The 26,793-nt window shown below is 39.7% G+C and overlaps 1 protein-coding gene across 11 annotated transcripts in view; it reads right to left on the reverse strand.

The window, feature by feature from the left end:
• The window catches only part of TRAPPC9 (trafficking protein particle complex subunit 9), a 538,181-nt gene that overhangs the window by 321,460 nt on the left and 189,928 nt on the right, over positions 1-26,793 (reverse strand). For all 11 annotated transcript variants that reach the window (XM_075085899.1, XM_075085893.1, XM_075085900.1 and 8 more), the window contains one exon: positions 15,637-15,779. In XM_075085899.1, coding sequence (XP_074942000.1) covers positions 15,637-15,779 — 143 coding nt within the window. The remainder of the gene's footprint in view (positions 1-15,636; positions 15,780-26,793) is intronic.

Raw genomic sequence — 26,793 nt, forward strand, 5'->3', positions numbered from 1 at the left:
TCCATTATACCAACTACTCTGAGAGAGAAAACCCTGTCCCTTCTGTAAGAAAGACAAACACAGAAAACCTTACATTTGTCAGCTACTATCCTTCAAATCCAAATTTCCCTAGAAGCATTCAGTATAAATATACCAACCGTGTTTCTGGTAACCTTAGGAAATAATAATGATAAAGCTACAGAGAAGAAACTTTATTGTAAATTTTGATTCTTATTTATAAACTCTTCTTCCTTGTGAAACTAAGCACAAATAGCAGCATTCAGTGATTATAATATAATGCACACAGAAAAATATCAGAACCAGATACCAAACTGCCAACTAGAACCACACAGCTTCAATAACACGTCATCAGCCTACTCTGAAATTCAAAACTTCCTAAGAAGCTGCTTAACAACAGAGAAATAACACAGCCTTAAGCATGAATACAATTTAGCTTTAGCTATCAATGACTTCAAAGTTTAAATGCACATCTAACGATATTAGGTGACTCATTGTGGATTACAGTATCAAGGTGTATAGCCATTGTACAGAGATTACGGATCACCTCATCCCACCTAATTGCTATCGGAATCAATAAGTATGGAAAAGTAACTTGTAGTCAGTGCCAGAAGTAGAACCCACCAGCAGCATTAATTTGAGAGAGGTCACTTGAAATCAGAAGCTCCCCAAAAGGGAACAAAGAAGAGTATGTTGGTAAAGCAAGAGTCGTCAGATCCATCCTTCAAACGATATGCATATTCAAACTAAGTGAGATACAGCTGTGTGGCTCAGGCAACCCAATGTATTTACCCTCTGGCATAATAATTTACAACTCAACTCAAATGCCAGCCATTTCAAAAGCAATTAAACTCAAGAGGTGCAAGAGTTTAAGAACTGCTCTTCTACTTTGGAAGCATGTTCTCTCTTTCATAATACAACTCTCTCCTGAAAATCAAGGTATCATTTTCAGAGCACATACAGGAGGAATTGTGCTGCTGCTTTACAAACCCTTGAGATAGGAACCCTCTTAGGACAAGCAAGAGAGGTTAAGATTCAGGTCACTAAAGTAATAGCAACGTCCCATGCAATCAGGCCCTAAATCAAGAGCAAGCACTGCCTGGGGACATTAACATGTCCTGTAGCAAAAGGAAAAAGCAAAAGTGGGGGTGGAGGCTTTATATATATATATTTTAAGGGTTTTCACTCTCTTTGGGTAAAACGTCAATGAATATTGAATATAGAGAAGAGTGCACGAAGGTAGCCGAGTGCCTGAAGCAAACATGTCAAAACTTAAGAATTTAGAACAAATACGGAGCCATAGCTTTTATTGGAAACTCCCTTCCTTAACAGCTCGCAAGAAAGAAATAACTGGAAGGGCAGTATTCGAGTCGGTGGCTTACTGTTACCAGTAAGGAATGAGAAAGAGACAATTAGAAAAAAGCCTGGCTGCCATCTCCTCATTGGAAGAGGGCGACAAGACCTGTAAAGAGACAGCAAACTTCTGCCTCTCCAGTAGATATGAATTTTTCATCTGCAAGACAGACTTCTAGTAAACACTACGTTTAAAAAATTCAACATAGAAGGAATTGTTTATTTATCCAATAGCAAAACCAAAAAACAGTGTGGAATAACATTCAAGCCTCGTGCAATATCTTTTGGCACCAGAACCAAAGTTCTGTAAATAAAACAACTCATGCCATAAGTGTAAAAGACCTACACAAGCAGAAGCCCTTCAGGACTAAACACCAATGCTAATCCTAAAAATTCCCAAATATGAACTTTTGGGCTAGGCAATGAAAATTATTCATCATCATGACATTTATTTTATCCTCTTGAAACACTACACAAAATAGACATGTAGGGGAAATAATTCTTTCCCTGTAAATTTTAAGTTAAATCTCCACAGAAATCTTTAATTAATAAAAATCAAAGTTACAGAATTATTACAGTACTTTGAAAACATAGAAGATACAGGGATAAAAAGATTGACGGTAACATTAAGACTGCAGAAGAAGATACCATTACATGTTCAGAGTAAATACAGGATGGTATCAAAGAGACTATTAGAGCAATGAAAACCAAACACAATTATAGGTTACAAAAGTATTTTAATTAAAACACCAAGCTTCAAATACTGGAAACTGTATCTAAGTCAGGAAACCAAGACAAAGCATCAGCTCTAGAAAATTAGAGGTAACACCGTAATAAAGTTACAAAGGAAAAAAGAAACCCTCAAGTGGTTAAAGAGCAATTTGCTGAAGAGCTGAAATTTTATTTTTTTTTTTTAGATTTCTTTTAACATGCCACTATCAGTAGGTCTGTGTGGAACTGATGATTCTGAGCTATTATCCGGCTGAAAGTGAAAGTTCCTGGAAATCCAACAATTAGCAAGAAAACCAAATTAACTATTCATATCAATTTTTAGTACAGGTACACTCACAGAAGCCTGTCCTTTGTGAGACAGGAATTAAAGAACCTATCTCAAAGTGTCAGTAAATGAGATTTGAGAGGCAAATCATAATCATGCAAGTGTGCTAAAGGAACTCCAGTATGATTTTCTTGAATTACTACATATAAGTACAGTCAGCAACCTGTTGCATAAATTCTGCTCTTTATTGGAGAAATTTCCGTCATATTGTTTTAAGGATTTTAAGGCAATAGACTAAATCTTAGACCATAAACCCTGGCCTCCATACTAGATAAATTAATCTAAATAAAAAGTATGCAAGCTTTTAAAAACTTAAAACACTCAAAATAATAAATGGATGTAAAGGTGATTACATTATATACCATCATGGCCTACTGAAATTTTTGGCTGAGAAATACCAGTCATAAGCCACTGATTCCTGGAACTGGGAAAAAATATCCCACACTTACCAAATTTCTTCTTACTTTTCCACACTACCAACCACCTCATAACAGTTTACACAAAATGTTTGGTGGTTTGGAGGGGAAGGAACAGGGTGCGTTACTGGGGAAAAAATCCATTTTGAGTGGATTTTGAGTCCTGTAAGCCCAGTTAAGTAGTTGACAGTTACCATCCATCTCAGAGAAGGCAGAGAACTCCAACATTTCCTACAATGTTCGGGGTCACCAATGGCTTCCTAGTCCTTTAAGAGGTATGGGGTCATTTTGCTGTTACTAGCTCCTGTCTAAAGTTTGGGTCAAACACATCTAAAGTCATTTTGTATTTGGGTGTTTTGATTTTGTGGTTTGTTTGGTTTTTTTCCTCCAGAACATCAGTTGAAATAGCATGGTATCATCTCACATTAACACACACAAAATTAAACCACCTAGTTTTATTCCATATACATATGGACTTACAAGCATTTAAGAAAACAATATGTATTACTACACAGCTTCCCATTTCCACAAAACCCTAATAATATCTTCTTCATCACTCTTCATGGATTATTCTGGAATATATAGGACAGAAGCCAGCGAAACAGAGACACTCCCTGGTCTGGTAGGGCCCTCTGATTATCACCCGCTCTTGGTTGTGCAGGTGGGCAGTGATGAGGTTGTGGAGAGAAGTCCAACAGCAATCAAAAGGGACTTCAGGGCACTGGGGCGACTGGTGAAGGATCAGGAGCACAGGTAGTATTTTCCTCAATCCCGTCAGTGGCAGGGAAGAACAATACCGAAACGAACAGGAAAACTAATCTGATTAACACATGGCTCAGAGGCTGGTACCATCAGTGGAATTTTGGGTTTTTTTGATTATGGGGAGGTTTATATAGCATTGGGCCTGCTGGTGTCAGATGGAGTTCAGCTGTCTCAAAGGGGGAAGAGGATTCTTACATATGAGTTGGCGGGGCTCATCAAGAGGGCTTTCAGCATGGTTGGAAGGGCGAAGGGGATATAGCCAGGACCACTAGAGAGGAGCCCTGGGGTGACGTGCCAAGGTTAGGGGAAAAACCAATAGCCCAGCTCAAGTGCATCTACACCAACGCACGCAGCATGGGCAACAAACAGGAGGAGCTGGAAGCCATTGTGCAGCAGGGTAGCTATGACTTAGTCACCATCACAGAGACATGATGGGATGACTGTCATGACTGGAGTGTTGCAATGGATGGCTATAAGCTCTTCAGAAGGGATAGGCAAGGAAGGAGAGGCTGTGGAGAATTCCTCTACGTTAGGGAGAGGTCAACAAGGCAGATATCCTGCTGGGGGTCTGTTATAGACCACCAAACCAGGATGAAGAGGTAGATGAAGCTTTCTACAAGCAGCTGGCGGAAGTCTCATAATTTGCAGCCCTTGTTCTCATTGGGGACTTCAATTTACCAGATATCTGCTGGAAATACAACACAGCAGACAGGAAGAAGTGTAAGAGGTTCCTAGAGTGTGTGGAAGATAACTGCCTGACACAGCTGGTGAGTGAGCCTCTCAGGGGAAGGGCCTCACTTGACCTTCTGTTCACAAACAGAGAAGGACTCGTGGCAGATGTGGTTGTTGGATGCTGTCTTAGGCTTAGCAACCATGATAGGATACAGTTCACAGTTCTTAGAGAAGTAAGGAGCGGGGTCAGCGAAACCACTACCATGGACTTCCAGAGGGCAGACTTTGGCCTGTTCAGGGCACTGGTTGGGAGAATCCCTTGGGAGGCAGCCTTTCAAGGGTAAAGGGGTCGATAAAGGATGGGCATTCTTCAAGAAGAAAGTCTTAAAGGCACAGGATCAGGCTGTCCCCAAGTGCCGCAAGATGAACTGGTGGGGAAGACGACCAGCCTGGCTGAACAGGGAGCTTTTGCTGGGACTCAGAAAAAAAAAAGGAGAGTTTACTACTTTAAGACGAAGGGGCAGGCAACTCGAGAAGAATACAGGGATCTCTTAGGTCATGCAGGGAAAAAATTAGAAAGGCAAATGCCCAGCTAGAACTCGATCTGGCCACTGCTGTCAGGGTTTACATAAAATGTTTTTACAAATACAACAACAAAAAGAGAGCCAAGGAGAATCTCCATCCTCTATTGGATGTGAAAGGTAACATTACTACCCAAGGGGGAAGCAGCTGGGGATGTTGGTGGACAGGTGGCTGAACATGAGCCAGCAGTGTGCCCAGGTGGCCAAGAAAGCCAACAGCATCCTGGCTTGTATCAGCAATAGCGTGGCCAGCAGGAGCAGGGCAGAGATGGTGCCCCTGTACTCGGCACTGATGAGGCCGCACCTCAAATCCTGTGTTCAGTTTTGGGTCCCTCACCACAAGAAGGACATTGAGTTGCTGGAACATGTCCAGAGAAGGGCAACGAAGCTGGCAAAGGGTCTAGAGAAAAAGTGTGATGAGGAACGGCTGAGGGAGCTGGGGTTGTTTAGTGTGGAGAAGAGAAGGCTGAGGGGAGACCTTCTCACTCTCTACAACTCATTGAAAGGAGGTTGTAGTGAGGTGGGGGTTGGTCTCTTCTCTCAAGTCATTAGCAATAGGACGAGAGGAAATGGCCTCAAGCTGCATCAGGGGAGGTTTAGATTGGATATTAGGAAAAATGTCTTCAGTGCAAGAGGGGTCAGGCATTGGAACAGGCTGCCTAGAGAGGTGGGGGAGTCACCATCACTGGAGGTCTTCAAAATCGTGTAGACGTGGCGCCTGGGGACATGGTTTAGGAGACACGGTGGTGTTGGGTTGACCATTGGACTTGATGATCCTAGAGGTTCTTTTCAAACCTTAATGATTCTATGATTCTAAGAAAGCAAAACAATTGTATTTGAGGTGGTCACCCTGATACCTAAAGTATGACTTCAAAATCAGATAGACTCGCAGAACTTTGGACTTTGTAAAACAGCTTTGTGTTTGTCAGTGAGCTTAGATAAAGGAACAAGAGAATTAAAGAACTGCATTCTCAAGAACATGGCTTAGAAGGGATGGGCGTGGTGGTTTGACAGTTGGACCTGATAATCTTAGAAGTGTTTTCCAACCTTAATGATTCTATAGTTCTATGATTCTATGAAATACACTATTTCACCACAAAAATCTCAGCTCCTTTATATCTGTATTCCTATCTCCTCATCATACACCCCCCAAACTACCCACAGCTTTCTCATCAACTGTCCATCCACCACAGTGGGCAGCGCAATGTTTTTGGCTGGCCCTGAGCTCATCCATGCCAACTGGCACAGGGGACAGAGCAGGTAACTGCTGAGTACCCTGTCTGCCTTTCCTCGCTGGGACATAAATTAGGATATCTCTTCTCCGTCCAGTTACCAATCTGTAGAAATATATTTAACTCTTCCCTGAAGCTGGCTGAAATTGGTCAAAATATACCTAGGGGAGTGGGGGATCATATAAATTTCATTGCCCTAGGAAATAAAATAAAAAAATATCCATAAAAATACAGTAGACACCACAAACAAAATATCTTTTCTTTCTTTTCTGAACTGAATGAGATACAGATTATTGCATTACGTTAGAAGTCCAAATTAAATGAAGATGAATTAAAGCTGTATTGGACTGTATATAGACACTAGGATACAGAGAAGTTCTTGAAGGGGTTTTACTGTTCCTTCCATCTGTTATTTTGACTGCTAATAGAAAGGAAATAAGCCTGCGTCAAACAGTTTCAGAGCCTAAGTGGAAGACTACTAAAAATCACAACGTGCTAACATTTTCCATTTCAATGATCTTCCATATATGTCCATGGTGTTTCCTTTAGAAAAATCTACCATAAATTTTATGTTCAAGATTTTCTTTTACAAGTAACACAGAAGTCTATACATCGGAAGGTTGTACAGGTGAAAACTAGAATTTTAAGGAAACATTTTCAGTTGATTGATTTATAATCTGCAGGTCTCAGAACAACACACAAGTTTAAGTCAAGACTCATTTCAAACAATAAAAAATAAGAATTCTTTTTTATTGAAAACTGAGTTAATTCAACAGAGTCTTGAAGATTTGTTGTCTAAATTAATTTCTGTTGTCCTCTCTTGCAGAATTCAGGATATAAGACAAAAGTTGGTGGCATGATTCATCGTGCTGTATTTTTAAAATCTTACAATGACAGTTATGTTTCCAAAAACAGTCACAAAACTGGGGCCATGGGAACTTAAGGCCAGAGACAATTACACTGTGATCTAGAGATTTCTTTCAGGGGTATTGTGATTACTCTTCCAATCCACTCTGAAATGACAGCAGAAGATATTCTTTGGTAACATTTAACACAGCATTAAAACCAGATGCAGCTGCCATGCTCTAATGACGGCTCACTCAGTGAATAATCTTACTGCAGTTCTTTTCCTAGCTTAGTTTTAAAGTCAGTTTAAACAAGAAACACTTGGGGCGGGAGGTGGGGGGTGGCAAGTTCTCTACATCCTGACTTAGCTCAGTTTCCCCATCAACTGAAATCATGGAGTGTTCTCACATCCATGCTTTTGTTTCCTTCTTTTCCCTTTTCTTTAAACAGGCATCCCTGCTCAAAATGGGACATCGGAAAGTGAAGAGAAGCGCTGGAAATGACGACAGGCCATGGCGTGCCAGATGACAACCCTGTTCTCCAAAATCCACTGACAAACACAAAGAGCAACATAGCAAAACAATGATCTGGAGCATCTTTGTTGGTGCTATTGTATTTTCAATAGAGTTTCTTTAATTCAATTTAACGTTGATTAAATTCTCTAAAAATGAAGCTTTGGAGACTAACTTTAGATGATTAAGTCAGATTATCCATTTTACTGTTAAAAGGTCTTTTCACATATTCCAAGAACTGTCCTCATCTGACTTCTCCCAGTTGTAAACCTTTTCAATTATGCTAAATATTCCCAGCACATCTATAACTATTTGCAGATTTATGTTCTCACGTCCTCATGTGCCAAACCGTACATATTTAACATTTTGATCTCAAAAATTAATTCCCTCAATCTGTAAGCTACTTTTTGCTGCTCTTCCATGAACTCACTGCAACATTATACCATTAGAAGCGTTTAAGGTTAGCAAGATGATTTAACTATTGGATGTAACCTCCCACGTGTCATGGGTTCCCACTCAGTAGAATCTATATTGAGCTCAGTGGTGTGTGTACAGATAAATATACTCTAGAAAAACATCCAGTCCTGAAAACATGAGAAAAATGTTTATTAAATCCATTCCTTGACAGATTTTTCCAACGGTTATTAAATCTAATTGATCAAAACGAGAGCTTTATTTGTAGTTGAATTTGCCTGGTTTCCATTTTGACTATTTTTCATTAACAAAACAGTGAATTTAACACTAATTATTTTCTCCGTGTAGAAACACCCATTAATTTTAAACAGGTCATATCTTAGCCTGCCTCCAAACTAAACAGTGCCCAACCAAAAGATTCTTTCTCCACCCTTCAAATTTCTATGATATTCGAACATTGAAATACTGAGGAACAGAAGACGACGAGCAGCTGCCTGTCAGTAGGTAGCTGATTCTCATTCTGAATGTAGCAAATGTGAACATTTAATTTAAAAACTCAGATAGAAAATACCAAGAAGTGTTTCCAAAAATGCTACAGAACTCTTCTATTGCCTAACAAAAATGTTTGTTGGAACATGGCCGAAGAAACATGCTGTTTACTCCTTCCCTTGTGTGATCTGTAAGTATAACGACCAGGATTTCTAACCCAAACCTGACACTGCAGAAGAGGCTGTCTTGCAATTTATTGTAGCGAAAATGTGGGCAACCGTGGAGACTGGAATGGAAATTCTGAAAGTTATGTCTGACTTCATTAAGACCTGAAGTTCTACCCACCAAACTGAGGATCTCCTGAGAACCCTCAACATAGTCAAGATTGTTGTTTTTCAGTCTCCAAACACTTCAGTGAAACCAAGTTGGAAAAACTGGATCCTAACGTTAAATACAAAGCAGTGGAAGGTCTCAGACTGGGGAGCACGCTGCACGCTTTATTATGAACTGATGCCTTCTTTACAAAACCGAAGCATTTCATTAAATGACATACATTAATGGTACAAAGGAAAATTAACTTGAACCTACAGTTACATGAACTGACAGTTTGAATTCAACAGTGTCAGACCTGCTGCAGTTCTATTTTTTTTTGCCTCTGACTCAATTACATGAGCAGATTCTGAGCCTCTGCACTTGCCAAAAGAGATCTGCAGCTGATGTCTCCTCAGCTGTACGGTGGTTTTAAGATAGGAATAAAACTCCACTGCCTCAAAAAAAATTGTAAAAATTTACCTTGTTCATCATCTTGAATTTGTAGAATTTACACATAAGAATATTCTTACATATCTGGCTTCTGACCCTTCCCGAAGTGACGGCAGCATCCCCACCGCACTGCAGATTGACTTCATCTGCAAATGCAGACTATCTCACCACCTTTGTAATAAGCAAGACTGAGATTTTCCAACCTTTGTAGATGGCTCTTATTTAAGACAGTATTGTACTGATGGCACAACAGCAAGGGACACAGGGAGACCAAGGGGCACCTCGCAGCATGCAGAGCACGCCTGTCATGGTTTTAGCTGGGATAGAGTTAATTTTCTTCGCTGCAGCTGGTGCAGTGCTGTGCTTTGGACTTAGTATGAAAACAATGCTGATAACACACCGATGTTTTGGCTGTTGCTGGGCAGTGCTTGTACTAGTCAAGGACTTTTCCAGCTTCCCGTGCTCTGCCAGGGGCACAAGAAGCTGGGAGGGGAGGGGGCACAGCTAAGAGGGCGGATTCGAACTGGCCAAAGGGATATTCCATATCATGTAATGTCATGCCCAGTGTGTTACCTGGGAGGGGCTGGCCGGGGGAGGGAGGCAGCAATCGTGGCTCAGGGCCTGGCAGCATCGGTCGGCGGGTGGTGAGCGGTTGTGTCATTTGTGGTTTTGGTTTTTCCCCTTTTTCCCTTTTCCATTTTATTATATTCTCATTATTGATATTATTATCATAATCATTATTATCATTATTATTTTTATTGTAATTATTAAACTGTTCTTACATCAACCCACATGGTTTTTTTGTCCTTTTGCTCTTCTGATTCTTCCCCCTGTCCCACAGGGGTGGGGGGAGTGAGCGAGCGGCTGTGTGGTGTTTAGTTGCTGACTGGGGCTGAACCACGACAACGCCTTACTTGAACTCTTACCAAATATGTGGAATGAAGCAGTACTTTTTCTGGCTTTTTTTCATGCTCTCTGCTCTTTGAGAAAGGCAATCAGGAAGAACATCCAGTGCCCACTAAAACTGGCAGATAATGCCTTTGAGAGAACCAGCATGTATAAAAGAGATAGTTCAAGACAATCTAGCTAGCACAAGCTTCAACAGCAGACTTTCTTAGAGTTAACAGTATGTCAAAATGAAGAGGTATATCCTATGAAACTGTCAATAGAACGTTTCCCTTACACTGCACCGTTAGCATCAGATCTCCACTGGCAGTCTAAGATCAGATCATCAGATCTCTGCTGGCAGTCTATAATCTGCTGGTAACTGAACTGTTTGGAGGCCTGGAATCACACCAGCACTTTTAGGGCTAAGACATGATAACAAATCAATTAACATGGTATGCTCAGTTACAGAAGACAATAAATACAGTTTTACTACATACATTTATCTGCATTTTATGGTAAATAAACACTGAAGCAAGTAGATCCCTAAAGCCCTCTAAGACTTCAGTGATCTGCAGGTCAGTGAGCTGTAGGTCAGACTGGGAAAACTTTCAAGATTAACTCATTATCTCTTATATCTTATACCTGGGCTGCTTTCCTATGCTCTTGATTATGCATGACGGGACAATCATCTTCGGGCAAGCACAAACAAGCAGAATCAAGGATTACAGGTAACATGATCAGCAGCAAACAATTTCCCAGCACAAGGCTGTTCCGTCAGTCTTTTTGGATGCAGGTAGCTGAGTGAGCATAGGTTGATATACCCAGTGAAAAACCTCAAAGCAGATTACGTCCATTTACTGACAGAACATCATCTCTTCCGACAGCAGAGCTGCTCTCTGAATCAGAATTAGGCAACAGATTAGGCACTGCAGCATCTTAAGGGCTGCATCAAGCTAACCACGGATGCCTCTACAGACCAGCACAGATGAAGGTCAAAAGGACCTCTTGTCGGGATTAAATGCATCTTAAGATATTCTGAAGATGCAGCTAATGAAACCTCTCCTTATAAAGCAGAAACCTGTGCACGAGTGGAAGACGTAACTTGGCTACATGTTTATAAAAACAAAACACAAACCAAAATCCCCAGCTGTTTCAGTGATATTTCCAATGCATATCTGCTCAAGCAGCTAAATAAGAGAGACCTGGACAGGCTGGAGAGCTGGGCCAAGGGGAACCTCATGAAATTCAACAAAAGCAAGTGCAAGGTCCTGCCTCTAGGGAGGAACAACCCCAGGCACCAGTACAGGCTGGGGGCTGAAACACTGGAAAGCAGCTCTGTTGAGAAGCACCTGGCAGTGCTGGTGGGCAGCGAGGTGACCCTGAGCCAGCAACGAGCCCTCGTGGCCAGGAAGGCCAACGGTATCCTGCGGTGCATTAAAAGGTTATCCTCCCCCTCTGCTCTGTCCTAGTGAGGCCACACCTGGAGTACTGCACCCTGTTCTGGGCTCCCCAGTTTAGGGAGGACAGGGAACTACTGGAGAGAGTCTAGCAGAGCTACCAAGATGATCAGGGGGCTGGAGCGTCTCCCTTATGAGGAAAGGCTGAGAGACCTGGGTTTGTTCAGCCTGGAGAAGAGAAGACTGAGGGGGGATCTCATCAATGCTTATAAATATCTGCAGGGTGGGTGTCAAGAGGATGGGGCCAGACTCTTTTCAGAGGTGCCCAACAACAGGACAAGGGGCAATGGGCTGGAACACAGGAAGTTCCACCTCAATGTGAGAAAAAACTTCTCTCCTGCGCGGGTGCCAGAGCAGTGGCACAGGCTGCCCAGGGAGGCTGTGGAGTCCCTTCCCTGGAGACATTCAAACCCCGCCTGGACGCGTTCCTGTGCCCCCTGCTCTGGGTGTGCCTGCTCAAGCCGTGGGGTTGGACGAGATGATCTCCAGAGGTCCCTTCCAACCCCTGCCATTCTGTGATTCTGTCAAATACAGATTAAGTTTGGAAGACTTTTACATAAACCATAATCTTTAAGTTACATGGGGGGAGGGGTGGGGAGTGATTTCATTAACTTTTTTTTTTTCCAGTGAAGTCCTAAGGGAAGAATCAATGTTCAAAGTTTATTATTTTGCTTTTACTTCTTAAGCCCAGCAGCTAGTAAGCTATTGTTTTTTACTTTTGTTGAGGTAAAATGTAAAACAAAAAGAATAAAAACATAACAGAAAGGGGAAAAAATTGAATCCAGAAAATGAAAGCAGTGATAACTTTCATTTTGAAATGACAGCTGAGAGGTAAATTATAAAATACAGTTTCTCATAATGGCTAAACAAAAATAGCTCAGTGCCTCAGATAGAATTTAAGCAATGAAATCTCAGCTGTAAATCAAAAGGAAATCAGATTCAAGATTTTAACTGAGCAAGTAAAAGTACATAATTTGCTGTCATCGCGTCTCAGGTATTGGTAGAGATGATCAACAATCAAAAAACACATTTTGTTTTATTTAATGATAAATATTTATCCTTAGCAGATTGGAATATGACATAATTCCACTATTTTTCACTCTCAAACGTAATATCGAATGACACATGACTTCTGATAGAGAATGAACACTGGGAAGATCGGGAGCAAGCAGTGGTGTTACTGATCACTAAAGCTAATAGTATAGAACAAACAGCAAGAGATAAGAAGCACTTAAACGCAAAATGCAGTCATGACTTAGCAGACAATATATACCTAACATAACAAAGAAAATATCCGAATAGCCTTTTGACAGGCCTTGCTATAAAACATTTCTGAAAGAAATTTAAATATTACAGTATTTCCCCCCAACTCAGTAAAGCTTTTTGGCACTCTACTTAAAAGCAGTCATATCTTTAACTACATCTCCAATCAGCAAATCACTTAAAATAAAGTTTCCACTGACTTAAATGCTGATCGGTATGATGAACAGGCAAAGAATGAAGCAAATGCATACAATATGAGTTGAAGCACTTGGCTGAGTTGGAGCCACTACATATAGCACCTGCTCCTGTAAAACTTGTGAAACAGTACACAGCTGAACAACGCAGAAACTCTTCCCTTGAATTAGCCCCTCAACCTATTTTTAAAGATTTTAGGATTAAATACTTTCCCCACATAGCAAATTCCTGAGAATAGATGGACAAGGCAGGGGTACAATAACCTTGTCTTACACAAAACACAGCCAGGGAAACCTAGCACAAAAAGCCAGCTTACCAACAAGAGTTTCAAATAAAAGCATCAGGTTGCATCTGAAGCTTTTAGGGAAGGCTCGCAGCTTCACACCCAAGCTGCTCTGTGACTACAGGAAAGAAACTGCAGTGAACCAAAGAGCAGGCGTGCTGTCCATTTAGAAGTGTACATAGAGTGCAATGGACATTTTTGACACTGAATGAAGAGGACTATGCATGCAAATAGAAAATGCAAACTGAGTATTTTAACCCATATAATGATTCTTCTTGAAAACTATTTAAGACAGATGCTGTGATACTTCCAGGCTGATAAAGAGACATCGCTTTTTAAACCTTGAAAACCTTACAAAAGCCAAAGAATGTGCCACTGCAGGGATGAAACTCTGAACATCATTAATAAGGTTCCTGGGTCTTTGCAGACAGCTGTTCTGGATACTGTGTTCTGACTTTTCAGGTAGTATTAGATTCCCTTTACTAGAACAGCTCTTAAAAGAATAAAAAGATGCTTACTATGCTACACTTTCAAGAAGTGAAATGCTTGACAAACCTGCTTACCAATAAAGCCACACAGTTTCAGGTCTCTTGTATAAGAGCTGGACACAATCTACTCATTAAACAAAATTCAGTTTGAGACAATCTTGTCTCATTTTAAAATATTTTTTACAAAAGCTATTTCAGTGCTCATTATCTTTGCATAATCTATATTTCTCTCATTATATGCAAAGGTCATTATTTACTGTATTACCTGCTGTGAAAAACAGATACTGGTCCTCTTGGCAGTGCCATTTATGTAACTAAAAACTTAAGTCCTCTGTCAGTCCTCCCTTTGGCTTCAGCAAGACCAAGAGTTTCTTTAAACTTATGCTTTAGCATAAGTCACATTTATCACTCTTCTTGCTCTAGACTTTCTCTACTGTCCATTTTTCTTTACCTTTCTCTAAGTTCAAGCTCCAAACTAGATATGGTAACTTTGCTTGAGGCTTTACTTCTTTTTTTCACAGAAACAAAACAAACACTTCATGTTTTGCAAGCTATGCTGCTGTCCATCCATCCTTTGACATTTTTTGCAATGGTACAATACTGGTGTCTTATTTCTTTCCTTTGAAAATTAAATATACTTCCAGTATCTCCTAGACTTATATTCCCTTCTTGCTTATCTTTGGGTTTTATTTCTGAAGTCTGACACAAAAAAAGGCCCTAGGACCAGCAGGAATCTCTTGGATCAGTTAAAAGTTCACTCTCAATTATTATTAGTAGTAGTAGTAGTACATAATTACACTGTAATTTCAAACTTTAATAATTCCAAACTTTAAACCAAGCAAAATGCTTGCCCCCACTATGTGCACTGGCTTTCTTTTCACTAATCCTGCTACTTTGGCAGTCGGTAGCTGATAATTACATAGAGATTTTTAATAAAAGCATATTCCTGTCCAATTCATAGCAATTTTTCCTTGTACTAACTTAATCCTTCATCTAAAAGAGTACTTCCTGCTCCTTGATATTTACACCTCAGAAGTACTCATGCACTGAAACAAAGTCTATTCTCAATCTTCCTTCTTCCCAGCAAACCCAAGCTCATTTATTCATCTTTTGAATGACAGCTATTCAAAGGTCACCTCTGGAAGTGCCAGAGTTTGAATACAGACCAAATATTTAAAGACTGTAGAGCATTTAACTACTAGCACAGGTGAACTTATATTAACAAGTACTTGTTGATTAAGGATTGGTAAAATCATTAACTTCCAGAATTCATTTTTGCAAAAGCTGCTTTGCTTAAGCAGTATGTAAATAAATATAAAATGAATTTAAAAAAAAAAAACAGAATAGGAACTGTGTATTTAGCAGCAAATATTTTATCAAAACAAATAGTTATTAAAACTGATTTCACTCAGTTGCTGATGAATTTTAGGCAATCAGAATTTAGTAGTTATGGCATTTGACCACCATCATGCGTTGCCATGATTTTTAAAGCTCACTACGATATGTGAAACTACTCTGTGGTTTACAAGAGAAAGCTAGCACCAGAGGAGAAAATGATTACAGTTTATTCCTCACATCCAAAGACAATCATTTACATGTGCATTTTGGGTAAGATTCTGTTAGACAAACACAGAACAATGTAATGCACAAGACAACAAAGCAACGATGAGATATATAGAAAGAAGTAATCAAATTTTACAATAAACAAGAGATATCCTGTACCTGGTAAAATAAACCACCATGAAAAGATGTTTGAACCTCACAAATCGTCCAACGCACATGGATTGCTTTAACCATAGTCTGCAGTTACAGGAGGCTAAACTCCTAACCAAGGAATTTTGAAAATTTGTTCACATAATTCTTTACCTGCATGTTGCTGATGATATTGAAAGCTTCCAGCATGGTCTTCAAGTTATAGCCAATATAACAGAGACAATGAGTCAAATATACGAGTCAAAACAAGGCTTACCTTGTTGCTGGAAGGGTGCTGACACGCGTAAAGAAAACGGATGGCTCTACTTCTATGTGAAGGCCTAGTGAAAGGTTCCTGTAATATCCTTCAATGTGTCCTGGTCCACCAGAGTACTTAAAATTCAAAATGGCTTCCAGCGTCTAGGGAAGTACAAGTAAATTACTCATTAGTAATTTCATTACTGTGCATTTCACAAGTTCAATTAAATCAGACCATAGAAGTGATTACCAACAAAGTTTTTACACCCTGAAGAATCTGCCTTCCTAACCCATCCGTTCTATTATCTCAAGAAAAAAAGGCAATCTAACAAATAACTGCATCTCATGCAGTTGCTTTTTTTCCTAATCCTTTCAAAAACTAAGGGGTACAGAATAAATTCAGTGGAGTTCTCTTCATATAATTCCTCTCCATAATACACAGAAAAAAAAATATGAGCTTATTTTTGCTTAGAAGAGTTCAAGGTTTATTAAATTACATGCTCTTTCATACTCTTGAAAAATATTCACCACTTTATTACCTTCAAAATCAAACAGAAAACCTTTAAAGTTTTTGAGCGTGGACAGATAATGATGATACCAAACTAAAAGCATCTGGTCTCTTAACAAGTCACTGTAAACATACGCTCATCGCCATTAACTAACAGATTAAAACAATTGTTGACTAGATCTAGTGCATGAACCTTGTCTGTATTTGATGTTCATTTTATAAAACATGATTGGTTAGCAAATATTAAAAATGAGGATGATTCTTTAGCATTAGTCTTACGCACTCACTACTCCAAGTAGTACTGAGCCTTTACTTCTGTGATGAAATTTTGGGCTCTGTGTCTTTTCCTTAACAGACAGCAGGTGGGAAGCTTCCCAGCATACAAGTGCCCACGTCATCATCAGTGTTCAAGCTCAGAACAAACCTTTGATTCATCCAAAGAGACTACACACCACTTCTTCTTTCATTATATTCCTGAAATATAATTCCCTGGAAGCAAGGCGAGAATCTGGGAAGCGTCACTGGATTCTTTCTCAGCTTCTTCTCCAGCCCCCCATCACCTGCTATGGCCAAGTCTCAGAGCAAGGACAGGTAGAGACAGACCTCTACCCTAACATTGGACATTACAATATTACACTGAAGCCTATGCCTAGAAGGACAGACGTTTCTTAAAAACATTTAGAGGCAATGCCTATATCGTCTTGGGTTAGCTTTTAGCTCACTTTTTATGTTAAAAAAAACCCCAAACAAACAAACAAACCAACCCACCCCACCCCACCCCAAACCCCAAGACAACAACTTATCCAGGAAGCCAATTATATTTATCAGATGTCGTCAATCCTCAGACTGTTAAAAGTACTTTCCCTTTCAATTGAAGATTTATAAAACATTTTATGAAACGTGTTCATTTTATTCATAAGCTCTACGGGACAATCTAAGGATTTTCTAGATTTTCTAACTTACAAAAATATTTACGTTTGATACCATTCGCTTTCTAAGTCTGGCTGAAGGAACAGAAACATGGATACAATCAGTTTCTTAAAATAGCCACAAACCAGCGATTTAAAGAATACCAAAATTCAAAGTTTAATGCTGCATGTTTAATGCTGCCTGTGTGCACTTAAATGTTTTGCCTATTTCCAGTTTGCTTTTAAGAAAAGTGCCCTAACTCCAACTCCTAATTTAGTTTCATTAAAATTCATGAGAGTCACCTTATAATACAAATAAAAACCTTCACTGGGAGCTCTGGACATACCATCTACTCTGTTTATGTCAATTCCTAATCTGTAGTTAATGAACTCCAGTTTATGATATGTCAGGAAAGCTAATCAATATTAAATACCAAAATAAAGAAGTGCAAACCCATTCAACACATACTTCATTCTAATTAACTAGCTGGACCATTTAATAAAAATCAGAGCTAAACTCCACAAGTACAGGGATCTGACACTACTTACATCGTAATGCGAGAATGGACTTCAGTTGCAATTAGGTGGTCTGTGAAAACCCCAGCTATGTATGTTCTGCATTATTGCTGTAACACTCAGTATCCTGCTTGGGAAAGCTGCTGTGACATGGATCCATGGTTTATTCTACACAGGGCCATGGCACACGGCTGCATCATTAATGAGCCCAGTCCCATATAAAGGCAAATGTAATAAATGTTAGTTTGAAAGGTCATGGAGCATTATCATTCCAGATGCAAAACCCTTCGTAACATCCAACTCCAAATGAAAAACCTCCAGAAAAAGGCTAAATAATACAACCATTATGTGCCGTTGATGAGCAGGAAGGTTTAAGGGCATCATCATAACCTTGATCCCTGTTGTAGTGAGGAGTTTGTCAAACAAAACTTGCTGGTGACCCTGTGTGTCCCCCACCCCATGGTAGAGATTGGGGAAAAGAAACCTGATGGTCTGCTATTAATCTAGACAACAGGAGAACATCTCTTCTCACCCAAAATGTAAGATCTACCTGGGGATGTTTAATACTAGAGACGTAAGAGATTTTGAATATCTCTGAGAACCACAGAACGTCCAAACCTTTGTTTTTTTCTCTGGCTTCTTAGGAACATACACACATGCACAAAGTTAAAACATCAGGCAGACACTACATCAGGAGTGTAGGCATATGTGTAAGGGGGGAGCACGACTGAAGGAAACAATTTTTTCAGGAGCCTTCAAGTGATCGGAGAAAGCTTTGTTGCTTAGGATTCATCTAATGTGAACAGGATATAAAAAAAACCAAATTCAATCTCCTTTAAACCCCTCTACGCACACATACCTTGAAAAAGACTGCAAGTACAATATGAAAGATTGATTTTCTATCTTTAGGATAGAAAAAAAATCCTACGATTTCATGAGCTTACAAAGCTCCAACTTAAAACAATCTACCACTCTCTCCCACAGCACCTGCAGAGAAGAACGGTCCAAATGATACAGCCCCCGATTTAAATAATGTTGTAAACTTACTCCAGTGGCCTTGTCGAACCTACACAAATAACAGACTGATGGGCAGATTCTATTCATCTTTACAAATACCAATAGAATTTATTAGATTTCACCAAATTGCATCACTGCAGACCAAAAAGAAACGTCAGGTTGTCACTACGAACATAACTTTGCCTGCGGATGATCCATAAAAAAGCAAAGGAAGGAAGGAAGGAGTACACTGGCCTCTCGGGGCAGGCAGCCAGGAAAAGCAGCCTATTGTTAACCAAACACGTCTGGAATTCAGAACATCTGTGGACTAGGGGGAGGAACCTTGTTTTTCAGCAGATCTGCATTCTGGAATCTTAACAGAAAAAAATACGTTTAATCTATAGGATGACTTTGGCATGATAAATTTACTACTTCATTGGTCCTTCCGTCTATTGATGAAGAAAAGGAAACAACAGAGTTCCTGAGTGTAAGTTCCAGATGACAAGACTCAACCAATGGCATCAGACACTAATACCACCTACTATATTGACAAGAGATGTTTTACAGATGAACTATCAAAAAATTGCCATTTTGGTTTCTCTCATGCGTTTTGTCCTCAAACATATTTTCCGCATAGTGCAGGTACCAGTATTTTTTTAAAAAAATCATTCTCTCCAGTCTGCTGGGGAAATCCCTCCCATATTCACTTTCATAACAGAATTAAATGCAAAATTAGAAAAGAACTTTTTGTAACACCGCGCCACTAATGAAAAGCAAAACATTTGGCATTAAAATTTCCTACCTAAATGACGACTGTTAGTCCCCTCTTGCCAATCCCTCAGCAGTGACCTTGTCTGAATAGTAACACCTTTCATATACTGATTTTAATTACCAATTACAGTCTACAACTCAGATCGATTATTTCTACTGAACTACTACTATAGTACTTCCTACCCAGAAGCAGAGAGTAAAATCTAAAGAGTATTTCCATACAGTTCTACAGAATATCACTATTTTCGCAGAGGCTGATTGAGAACAGATCTCCCCAAAACCGCTAATGACTCAAGAAACATGTAACTGAAGGGGGAAGGAGCAGTGATTAAGGGGATTTCGCATGCTGGGGAGTTAAATATAGTGCTCAATCCTTTCTGTAGGCTTGTTCTTAAGTAAGGGGGTTGACTGACTACCAGAGTCAAGAAGCTTTACCCCAAAAAAGTGTTTAAAGTTACGTATAGCAAAGAACACTATTTCAGTCAAAAAACTGGCTTAGACCGAGAGCTTGTTAAGGTAACTATAACTCAAGGATATAAGAATCCACCTGCAGAGATAGAATTGTTACGTGCTGTATGTAAAGGCAGATAATCATTCCATAGAACACCACAAAATATTAGCTTAACCTAATATTAGCAACTCCCATAATCATACTGGTTTTTAAGAAAAAATCATTCAAGATACGAAAAAGGTTAAGAGTCATTTTCTTTTAAAAATCAGGAATAATTACTGAACAGCAACATTAGATATAAACAACAAAGAAACCCCCAACAATGAGAACGATGCACACAGTAGGTGAATTAGTAGTCAGGAAACTCAAATTTATAGTGACAGATTGTTAATGAGTAAACAATCAATATTCATATTGATTGATAAAGTTCATATACTTTCCTCTTCACTGCTGAAAAATAGTTTTATGCATCTACATTTTTGGTTTTGTAAAATTTACACGGTTGGAAAAAGTTCAGGTCAGAAGCTCATGGGTTTAATTCTTACATCATCTATTTTGCTGAGTAGATTTGTTTCTTTATTCTTTGTTTCTTTACTCCTAAGCAATTTTACTAGCAATAGCAATAACTCTGATTTTATCCCTCTGCGTATCTTGCTACTGGAAGAACCAGAAGATTCTGTTTTATAATATTTCTTCTTCCAGTAATGCATCACCACACATACTGCATTTTGTGTTTCAGAAAGCAACGCAAGATTTTGTCCTCATTTTTTTCCCAAAAATGGAACGTTAATTTATGAAATGTTTATTATCAGTGTTTTCCATAATTAAATTAACAATTTATACTTTGTAACAGAGGCTCACATACACTGCATTTTCAGATCTTTCCTAAATTCCCTTAGTACAGTAAAAATGACACTAAGTAGATCTCAGCATTTAAAATACAAGACGAAATGCCAGTACTTAGCTACAGGCAGTTTGCTCCTGAGACTCTGCAGATACTGACTGCAATAACTGTACAGAAATACCAGAACGTATCATCGCAGGCTCCCCATTAACATATAGAAAACCAGACTCAAAATACATAAATTCACAACACAGTCATTTTCGTTTCTGGCCTGTTTATAGAAAACAACTCTTACTAATGAGCATAATATCTCATGGGATTAGGGCTTGAAATTTGAAAAAGAACTTATTCTAGGTGTGCAATCTTCAAATATACCTTCCTTTAAAAAAAAAAAAACAAATTACTTGTCCAACGGTAAACACGTTTTCCTCCAAAATCCATCATGCTCCTGATCTCCTGCTTCTCATGCAAATTAGCATCAGCAGGGGACACTCCATGCATTCATCAGGGCTTAGCCATTCTTTCGGACTTTTAGTCCTTTTTCTCATTAGATGCCTTTTGTTTGCAGGTTTGGGGTTTTGTTTTTCCTTAAACAGCCTATAAACCCCATTTTGGTTAAACTTCCTATCTGCCTCCCTCCTTCTTTCCTCTCCTTCTCTGACCATTCCACTCCTATGTTCAGCTCTGATGGGCAATCAGTGATATTCATCAGTAATAAAGAGAAATAAAAATGTACCAGTTCATCAGTTCGATCTCACAAAAAGCACCAGAGAACCTCTCTCTACAAAATTAATTTCTCAGTTTCTTCTATCAGCTGCCATGCTTAAATTCTTTTAAGAGCTTTGAGGATTGTGTAAATAAATCAGGGATCAGGAATTTCAGCTGCCTAACTGTAACTAATTACATTATCTGGCAGTAACAAAGAGAAAACAAGTTTCTCAAATCAACCACACTCTTTTCAACACCAGCAGGTAACCCTGGCAATAAATATGCTAGTAACAGCAAAGAGATGGCCGGCCAGCAGCGTGCTCAGAGCGCCAGCACTGCTGACGCAGAGAGCGTTGCGCAGCCTTGCCTTCGTGGGTGCAGCGATGCAGTGCCGGTGGCATCTCCTGGCCTCTGCCCTTCCATAGCGTCCTCGCTGCCTCTGAGCCAGGAGGCTGGGCTCTCCTCAGGGCTGTCAATATTCCCACAGCCCCGCAGGGCCTCTGTGAAGCTTCAGGCTGCAGATCACAGTTCCAAACGGTGCATTCAAGCCCTCTTTTGCTCCTTGCTGCCTCAGGCCAGTCCTACTCACGCACCTTCATCACGCTGAGAAGCTACGTGGTTTATCCCCATCCCCACAGCACACAGTTAATCACAGAGCAGAGTTTTTTTGCCCTAGTCAGAGTAAATTTTTTATCCTTCTTTCTATATGTGTCTCCATACCTCAATTTCCTGTCTTTACTATCAAAATTATCTGGCCTAAGCATTACTGGACCAAACTCAAAAAGGTCCAGTCTTGGAGACGGCGAGCCTTTGTTTCCAAGCACGTGGGATACGCTGCTCCAGCAACACGGCTCATACACTGAACACACTTGTATTTTTTTTCAGGGAACAACCAGAATGCGAGCACTGGGAGGGAAATGGCAAAGCCTCCATAGCTGAAACCAAGGAAGACAGGACACAAATACATCAAGCTTCCAGTCCTTGGGCCAATTTGTGAATTAAAAACTGTGTCTATGTTTTGAGTTGCTCTGATGAAAAAATTCAGTCCTGGCATTTAGAAATGCACAAATCTCTGCCTATGTATTCATTTGGCTATCAAAATCACTGAGTCTACAGTCCATAATTCTGCAGGGTAACCTGGAAAGGATAAAATCTGTATATAAAAATAAGGCTTAACAGCAGTGTTCGAAGAAGGAATGGGTACCCTTACATACATAAGCTGAATATCCTCCTGCCCATTTGTTCTCAGGAGGATAAAATAAAAAACCACACACCCCCAGACCATCAAAAAGAAAAAGCAGAGAAACTGCTGACTAGTCAGAATACTGTAATTCTCCTTGGGAGGAAAAAACTCCAATCTAATAGAAAAAAAAAAAAAACCTCCAACTAAATGTCACTAGCATCGTGTTTCTATTGCTCCCTGTTGAGGAGAGCTAAGCAAAGAACAGCATTACTGAAATCTGAATGCTCTTACAACATACTTTATGGTTTCTGAGATACACACATTTCTTAGCATTGACACTTTGGGTGGGTCTCTTAACTGCAAAACTCAGACCACAGGGACTTGGATGCTGGTATCTTCAAAGTTTCTTCCATGCAGTAATTCACATCATTCCCTCGAATGCTTACACCTTCCTTTACTTGAAATACTGGACATTTGGGATGAGGAGTAAGTCATTTGTGATAAGGAGAACACCAAGCCTTACCTCATAAGCTTTATTTTCATTATTAGTCAGCTTTATTTCATTGTTATTCAGGGCAACGAAGCTGGTGAAGGGTCTGGAGAACAAGTCTGATGAGGAACGGCTGAGGGAGCTGGGGTTGTTTAGTGTGGAGAAGAGGAGGCTGAGGGGAGACCTTCTCGCTCTCTACAACTCCCTGAAAGGAGGTTTGTAGTGAGGTGGGGGTTGGTCTCTTCTCTCAAGTCATTAGCGATAGGACGAGAGGAAATGGCCTCAAGCTGCACAGGGGAGGTTTAGACTGGATATTAGGAAAAATGTCTTCACTGCAAGAGTGGTCAGGCATTGGAACAGGCTGCCTAGAGAGGTGGGGGAGTCACCATCCCTGGAGGTCTTCAAAAATCGTGCAGACGTGGTGCTTGGGGACATGGTTTAGGAGACACGGTGGTGTTGGGTTGACCATTGGACTTGATGATCCTAGAGGTCTTTTCAAACCTTAATGATTCAATGATTCTATTTCAAGCTGAGTATTATTCCAAAAGCGAAAACAAATCATTCTTCCCTGATGTTTTTCATATCTGGCACAAATCTTAGGCTGCCCAAGAAAGGTCCGGAATAGGAAATGAAGATCAGAAGTGGAATACACAAACAACAATATACAAAATTTTCTACCTGTAGAAAACACTATGTCATGGTTCATAAAAAGTAAATTACATCATAAATTGAATTTTTACATAAAACTAATTGAGGGAATGAGTGCACAGTGATATCGTGCAACTTTGCAAAAGAGACTTAGTCATTGCTTTCTCTCTTACTGGAGAATATTAGTCTTTTCACTTATGGCTAAGCTGTCTGATTTTTCTGATACACAAAATATGCTTTAGGTTATCTGTATTTTTATAAATGACACAACACCACCCTTTTTTCTCTTTTTAGCTAAAAAATAAATTCTGTATTTTTAAGGAGAAATTAAACAGCCATGAAAACACAGGACATACCTATGCATTTCTCTGAATGCAAATCATGAAGCAGATCTAACTGTACTGGAATACTTAATCGATCAAGGCAGAATGCCTAATTTTCCCCAAATAGGAAAAGGAGACTCTCCCAGTAGATAGTGTTCCTTAAAGCACCAAATAGCATAGTAATTGATAGCAAGAGTCCTGATACATGCATTATAAAAAGGATATGCATATGTAATCATCTTGTAGTGCATATGTAATCATTCTCTAGGACCAAACTGCAGCAAGCATTCTCCATACTAATTTTTCTCCTCTGTATTCCATTAAAAATATACATGGCAACTACAAAAGCTATGAGAAAAGTCTTAATAACTGATTAAACAGTGAAATAAACTGTGCCACATTGTTATTCCTGTTAAACTACTTTACCAGTCTAATGCAAAATTAAATATCATTTTTAGCACGAGTGCTAATCAGATGAATTTACACAACCAGTCTATTGAACAAGTTGCCTGTTGTGTTCATGCTCTAGCGCCGTACGAGTACACCTCCTGCAAACACACTGACTTCCAGTACCAATTTCTGCAGCACACCAATGTTTATCTAGCTCATCCATCCACATTTATGTCTAGTTAAGCCCCTGAACAATGAAACTGCTGCATCCCTTTGTAAAAATAGCACAATGGCGATGACAAGTAGCTGAAGCTAAATATAGCTCCTGCAGGCATATGCTGGGAATTAAATAGTACATTTTACCCCTCCCCAATTCTAAATCAGAAAGCTTTAGCAAGGAATCTCTAGTGAATACACACAGGAGCTGAATAAATCCCCCTTAAGCTTACAAGGCATATTCTGAATCCGTGCTAGCTAAAAATAGCTGTGTTTATAATGAGAATGGAGATGTGAGCAGAATAACATTAAGTTTAAAGGCAAGCATGCTATAGTCATTCTGCATTAACGAACAGAGTGAATCAAAGGTCATTCTAACAAACAGGTATACAGATGGACAGATAAAATACAATATACAACAATCTTTTACTGAAAAGCATTCCTCTTGCATTAAACATTGCACTTTCTAAATGGTTATTGCAGCCACACATTCGCAAGTTATATTGCGTGCATTTTTTTAGCTAGAACACAAATTGTTACTTCCAAAAGATAAGAGAAAGATAGGAATATACAGCATTATTCCTCTGGACAATATTCCCTCCTAGAGTTCAATTCCCCTCTGGAAATATTCAGGAAATATAATACATAACTCTTCTTGTAATATTAATCACAGATTTCTGCTTTCTTTAATTAAAGGCAAATTGCATCCAGGCCTCCAGGGCAGTACTATTGCAGCCGAACGCCCAAATGGCTGATGCATGTTCTTAACTGCCTCAAAGGTTTTACCTCCATCAACTTAGACACAAGCACTGCTGACCACAGCCATCACAGAATTTCATTCGTGGCTGAGATACAGATGAGAGATAAAAATAATTTAAATACAAGTAACTTTTATGTGGACCATTCCTCTCGAGGGTTTTCTGTCTACTGACACTAAACTGCAGAACCTCTTACAAAAACATGTGCTAGGGAATTAGGCAGCCCTGCTTTCTGCTCTTGGAGGACTTGAAGGAATGGAGGGCAAGTTATCACTCGTGTTCCTCAATAACTTCGCCGATTTTGAAATCCTGCCCTGATTCTGGAGTAGGAAGGTAAAAAAGGTGAGTAAACACAAGGATAGATGTTGACGAACAAATCACACACACACACACACGCCCTTCAAATGGAAATTTCTCTATGTGGAGACCAACAACTCAGACTGTTTCTCCCAGCAATGGCTGTGTAACATTGGTTGCTGTAAAGAAGCATCACTGAATGTACTTCCTCACTGAAACACACTCATTACACCCTGTAGGCAGGGTGCCCAAGAGCAAAGGCACAAGATGCCGGCAGATATCTTCCCACTGAAAGAACACACCCGTGAGAGGAGGATAAAATCAACTCTTAGGCATAAAGGTGCAAAGAACATGTGTCCAGCTTAAACACCCCACATGTCATAAAATCATAAATGAAATAACAAGATAGTATAAAAAAAGTCACAACCCCAGAAAGAACATCAGGAAAAAAACCAAAAGCAAGTGCTGCACAAGTGACGCCCCAGTTAAGAATGACACATCTGATCAGTGTTGCTGCTCCTCCGCAAGCAGGTCATCTCTCACTTTCGAGAGCGAGCACACTGCTTTTTTTAATCGCTATGCACCACAGCTTGCTACTGCAGACTCAGCAATCGAGTATTATCTTTCAGTATATATTCTGAGTTAAGCAAATGAGAATTTTAGAAAGCCATATGACACTGATAAAGTTTGCAAGTGCGAGCGCAAGTTTTCTTCTCCAACCCTCCCACCCAGGAAGGGAAGCAAAGCAACAACACCAAGCCTGAATAGGCTCATATGCAACAACCTGAGGCCTCTGGGTAACACAGTGAAGTTATTCAGTTTTTTTTTCATGCCAAATGCTTCTACTCTGTTTCACACTTCCTCAACACCAGCACAACACTGCTCTGTTCCCTTCCACCATGTCCTTTGTGAGGCAAGGGGATGAGTCTGCACATGAAGTGGGGTAAACACATAAGAAACTTTTTGGTTTGTTCTCTATTCCTTTACTTTCTGTTATTCCTAATATTCTGTTTGCCTTTTGCATTGCTACTACAAATTAAACTAACATCTTCATGGAATGTCTCATACACCCAAGATCTCTGTCCTGAGTGGCAATGGGTAATTCAGAGCGCATCACTGTGTATTTGGAATTAAGACAGCATTTTCTCCATGTTCATTACTTTACAATG

The sequence above is a fragment of the Phalacrocorax aristotelis genome, chromosome 2, assembly GCF_949628215.1.
Source record: "Phalacrocorax aristotelis chromosome 2, bGulAri2.1, whole genome shotgun sequence".
NCBI classification, from domain to species: Eukaryota; Metazoa; Chordata; class Aves; order Suliformes; family Phalacrocoracidae; genus Phalacrocorax; species Phalacrocorax aristotelis.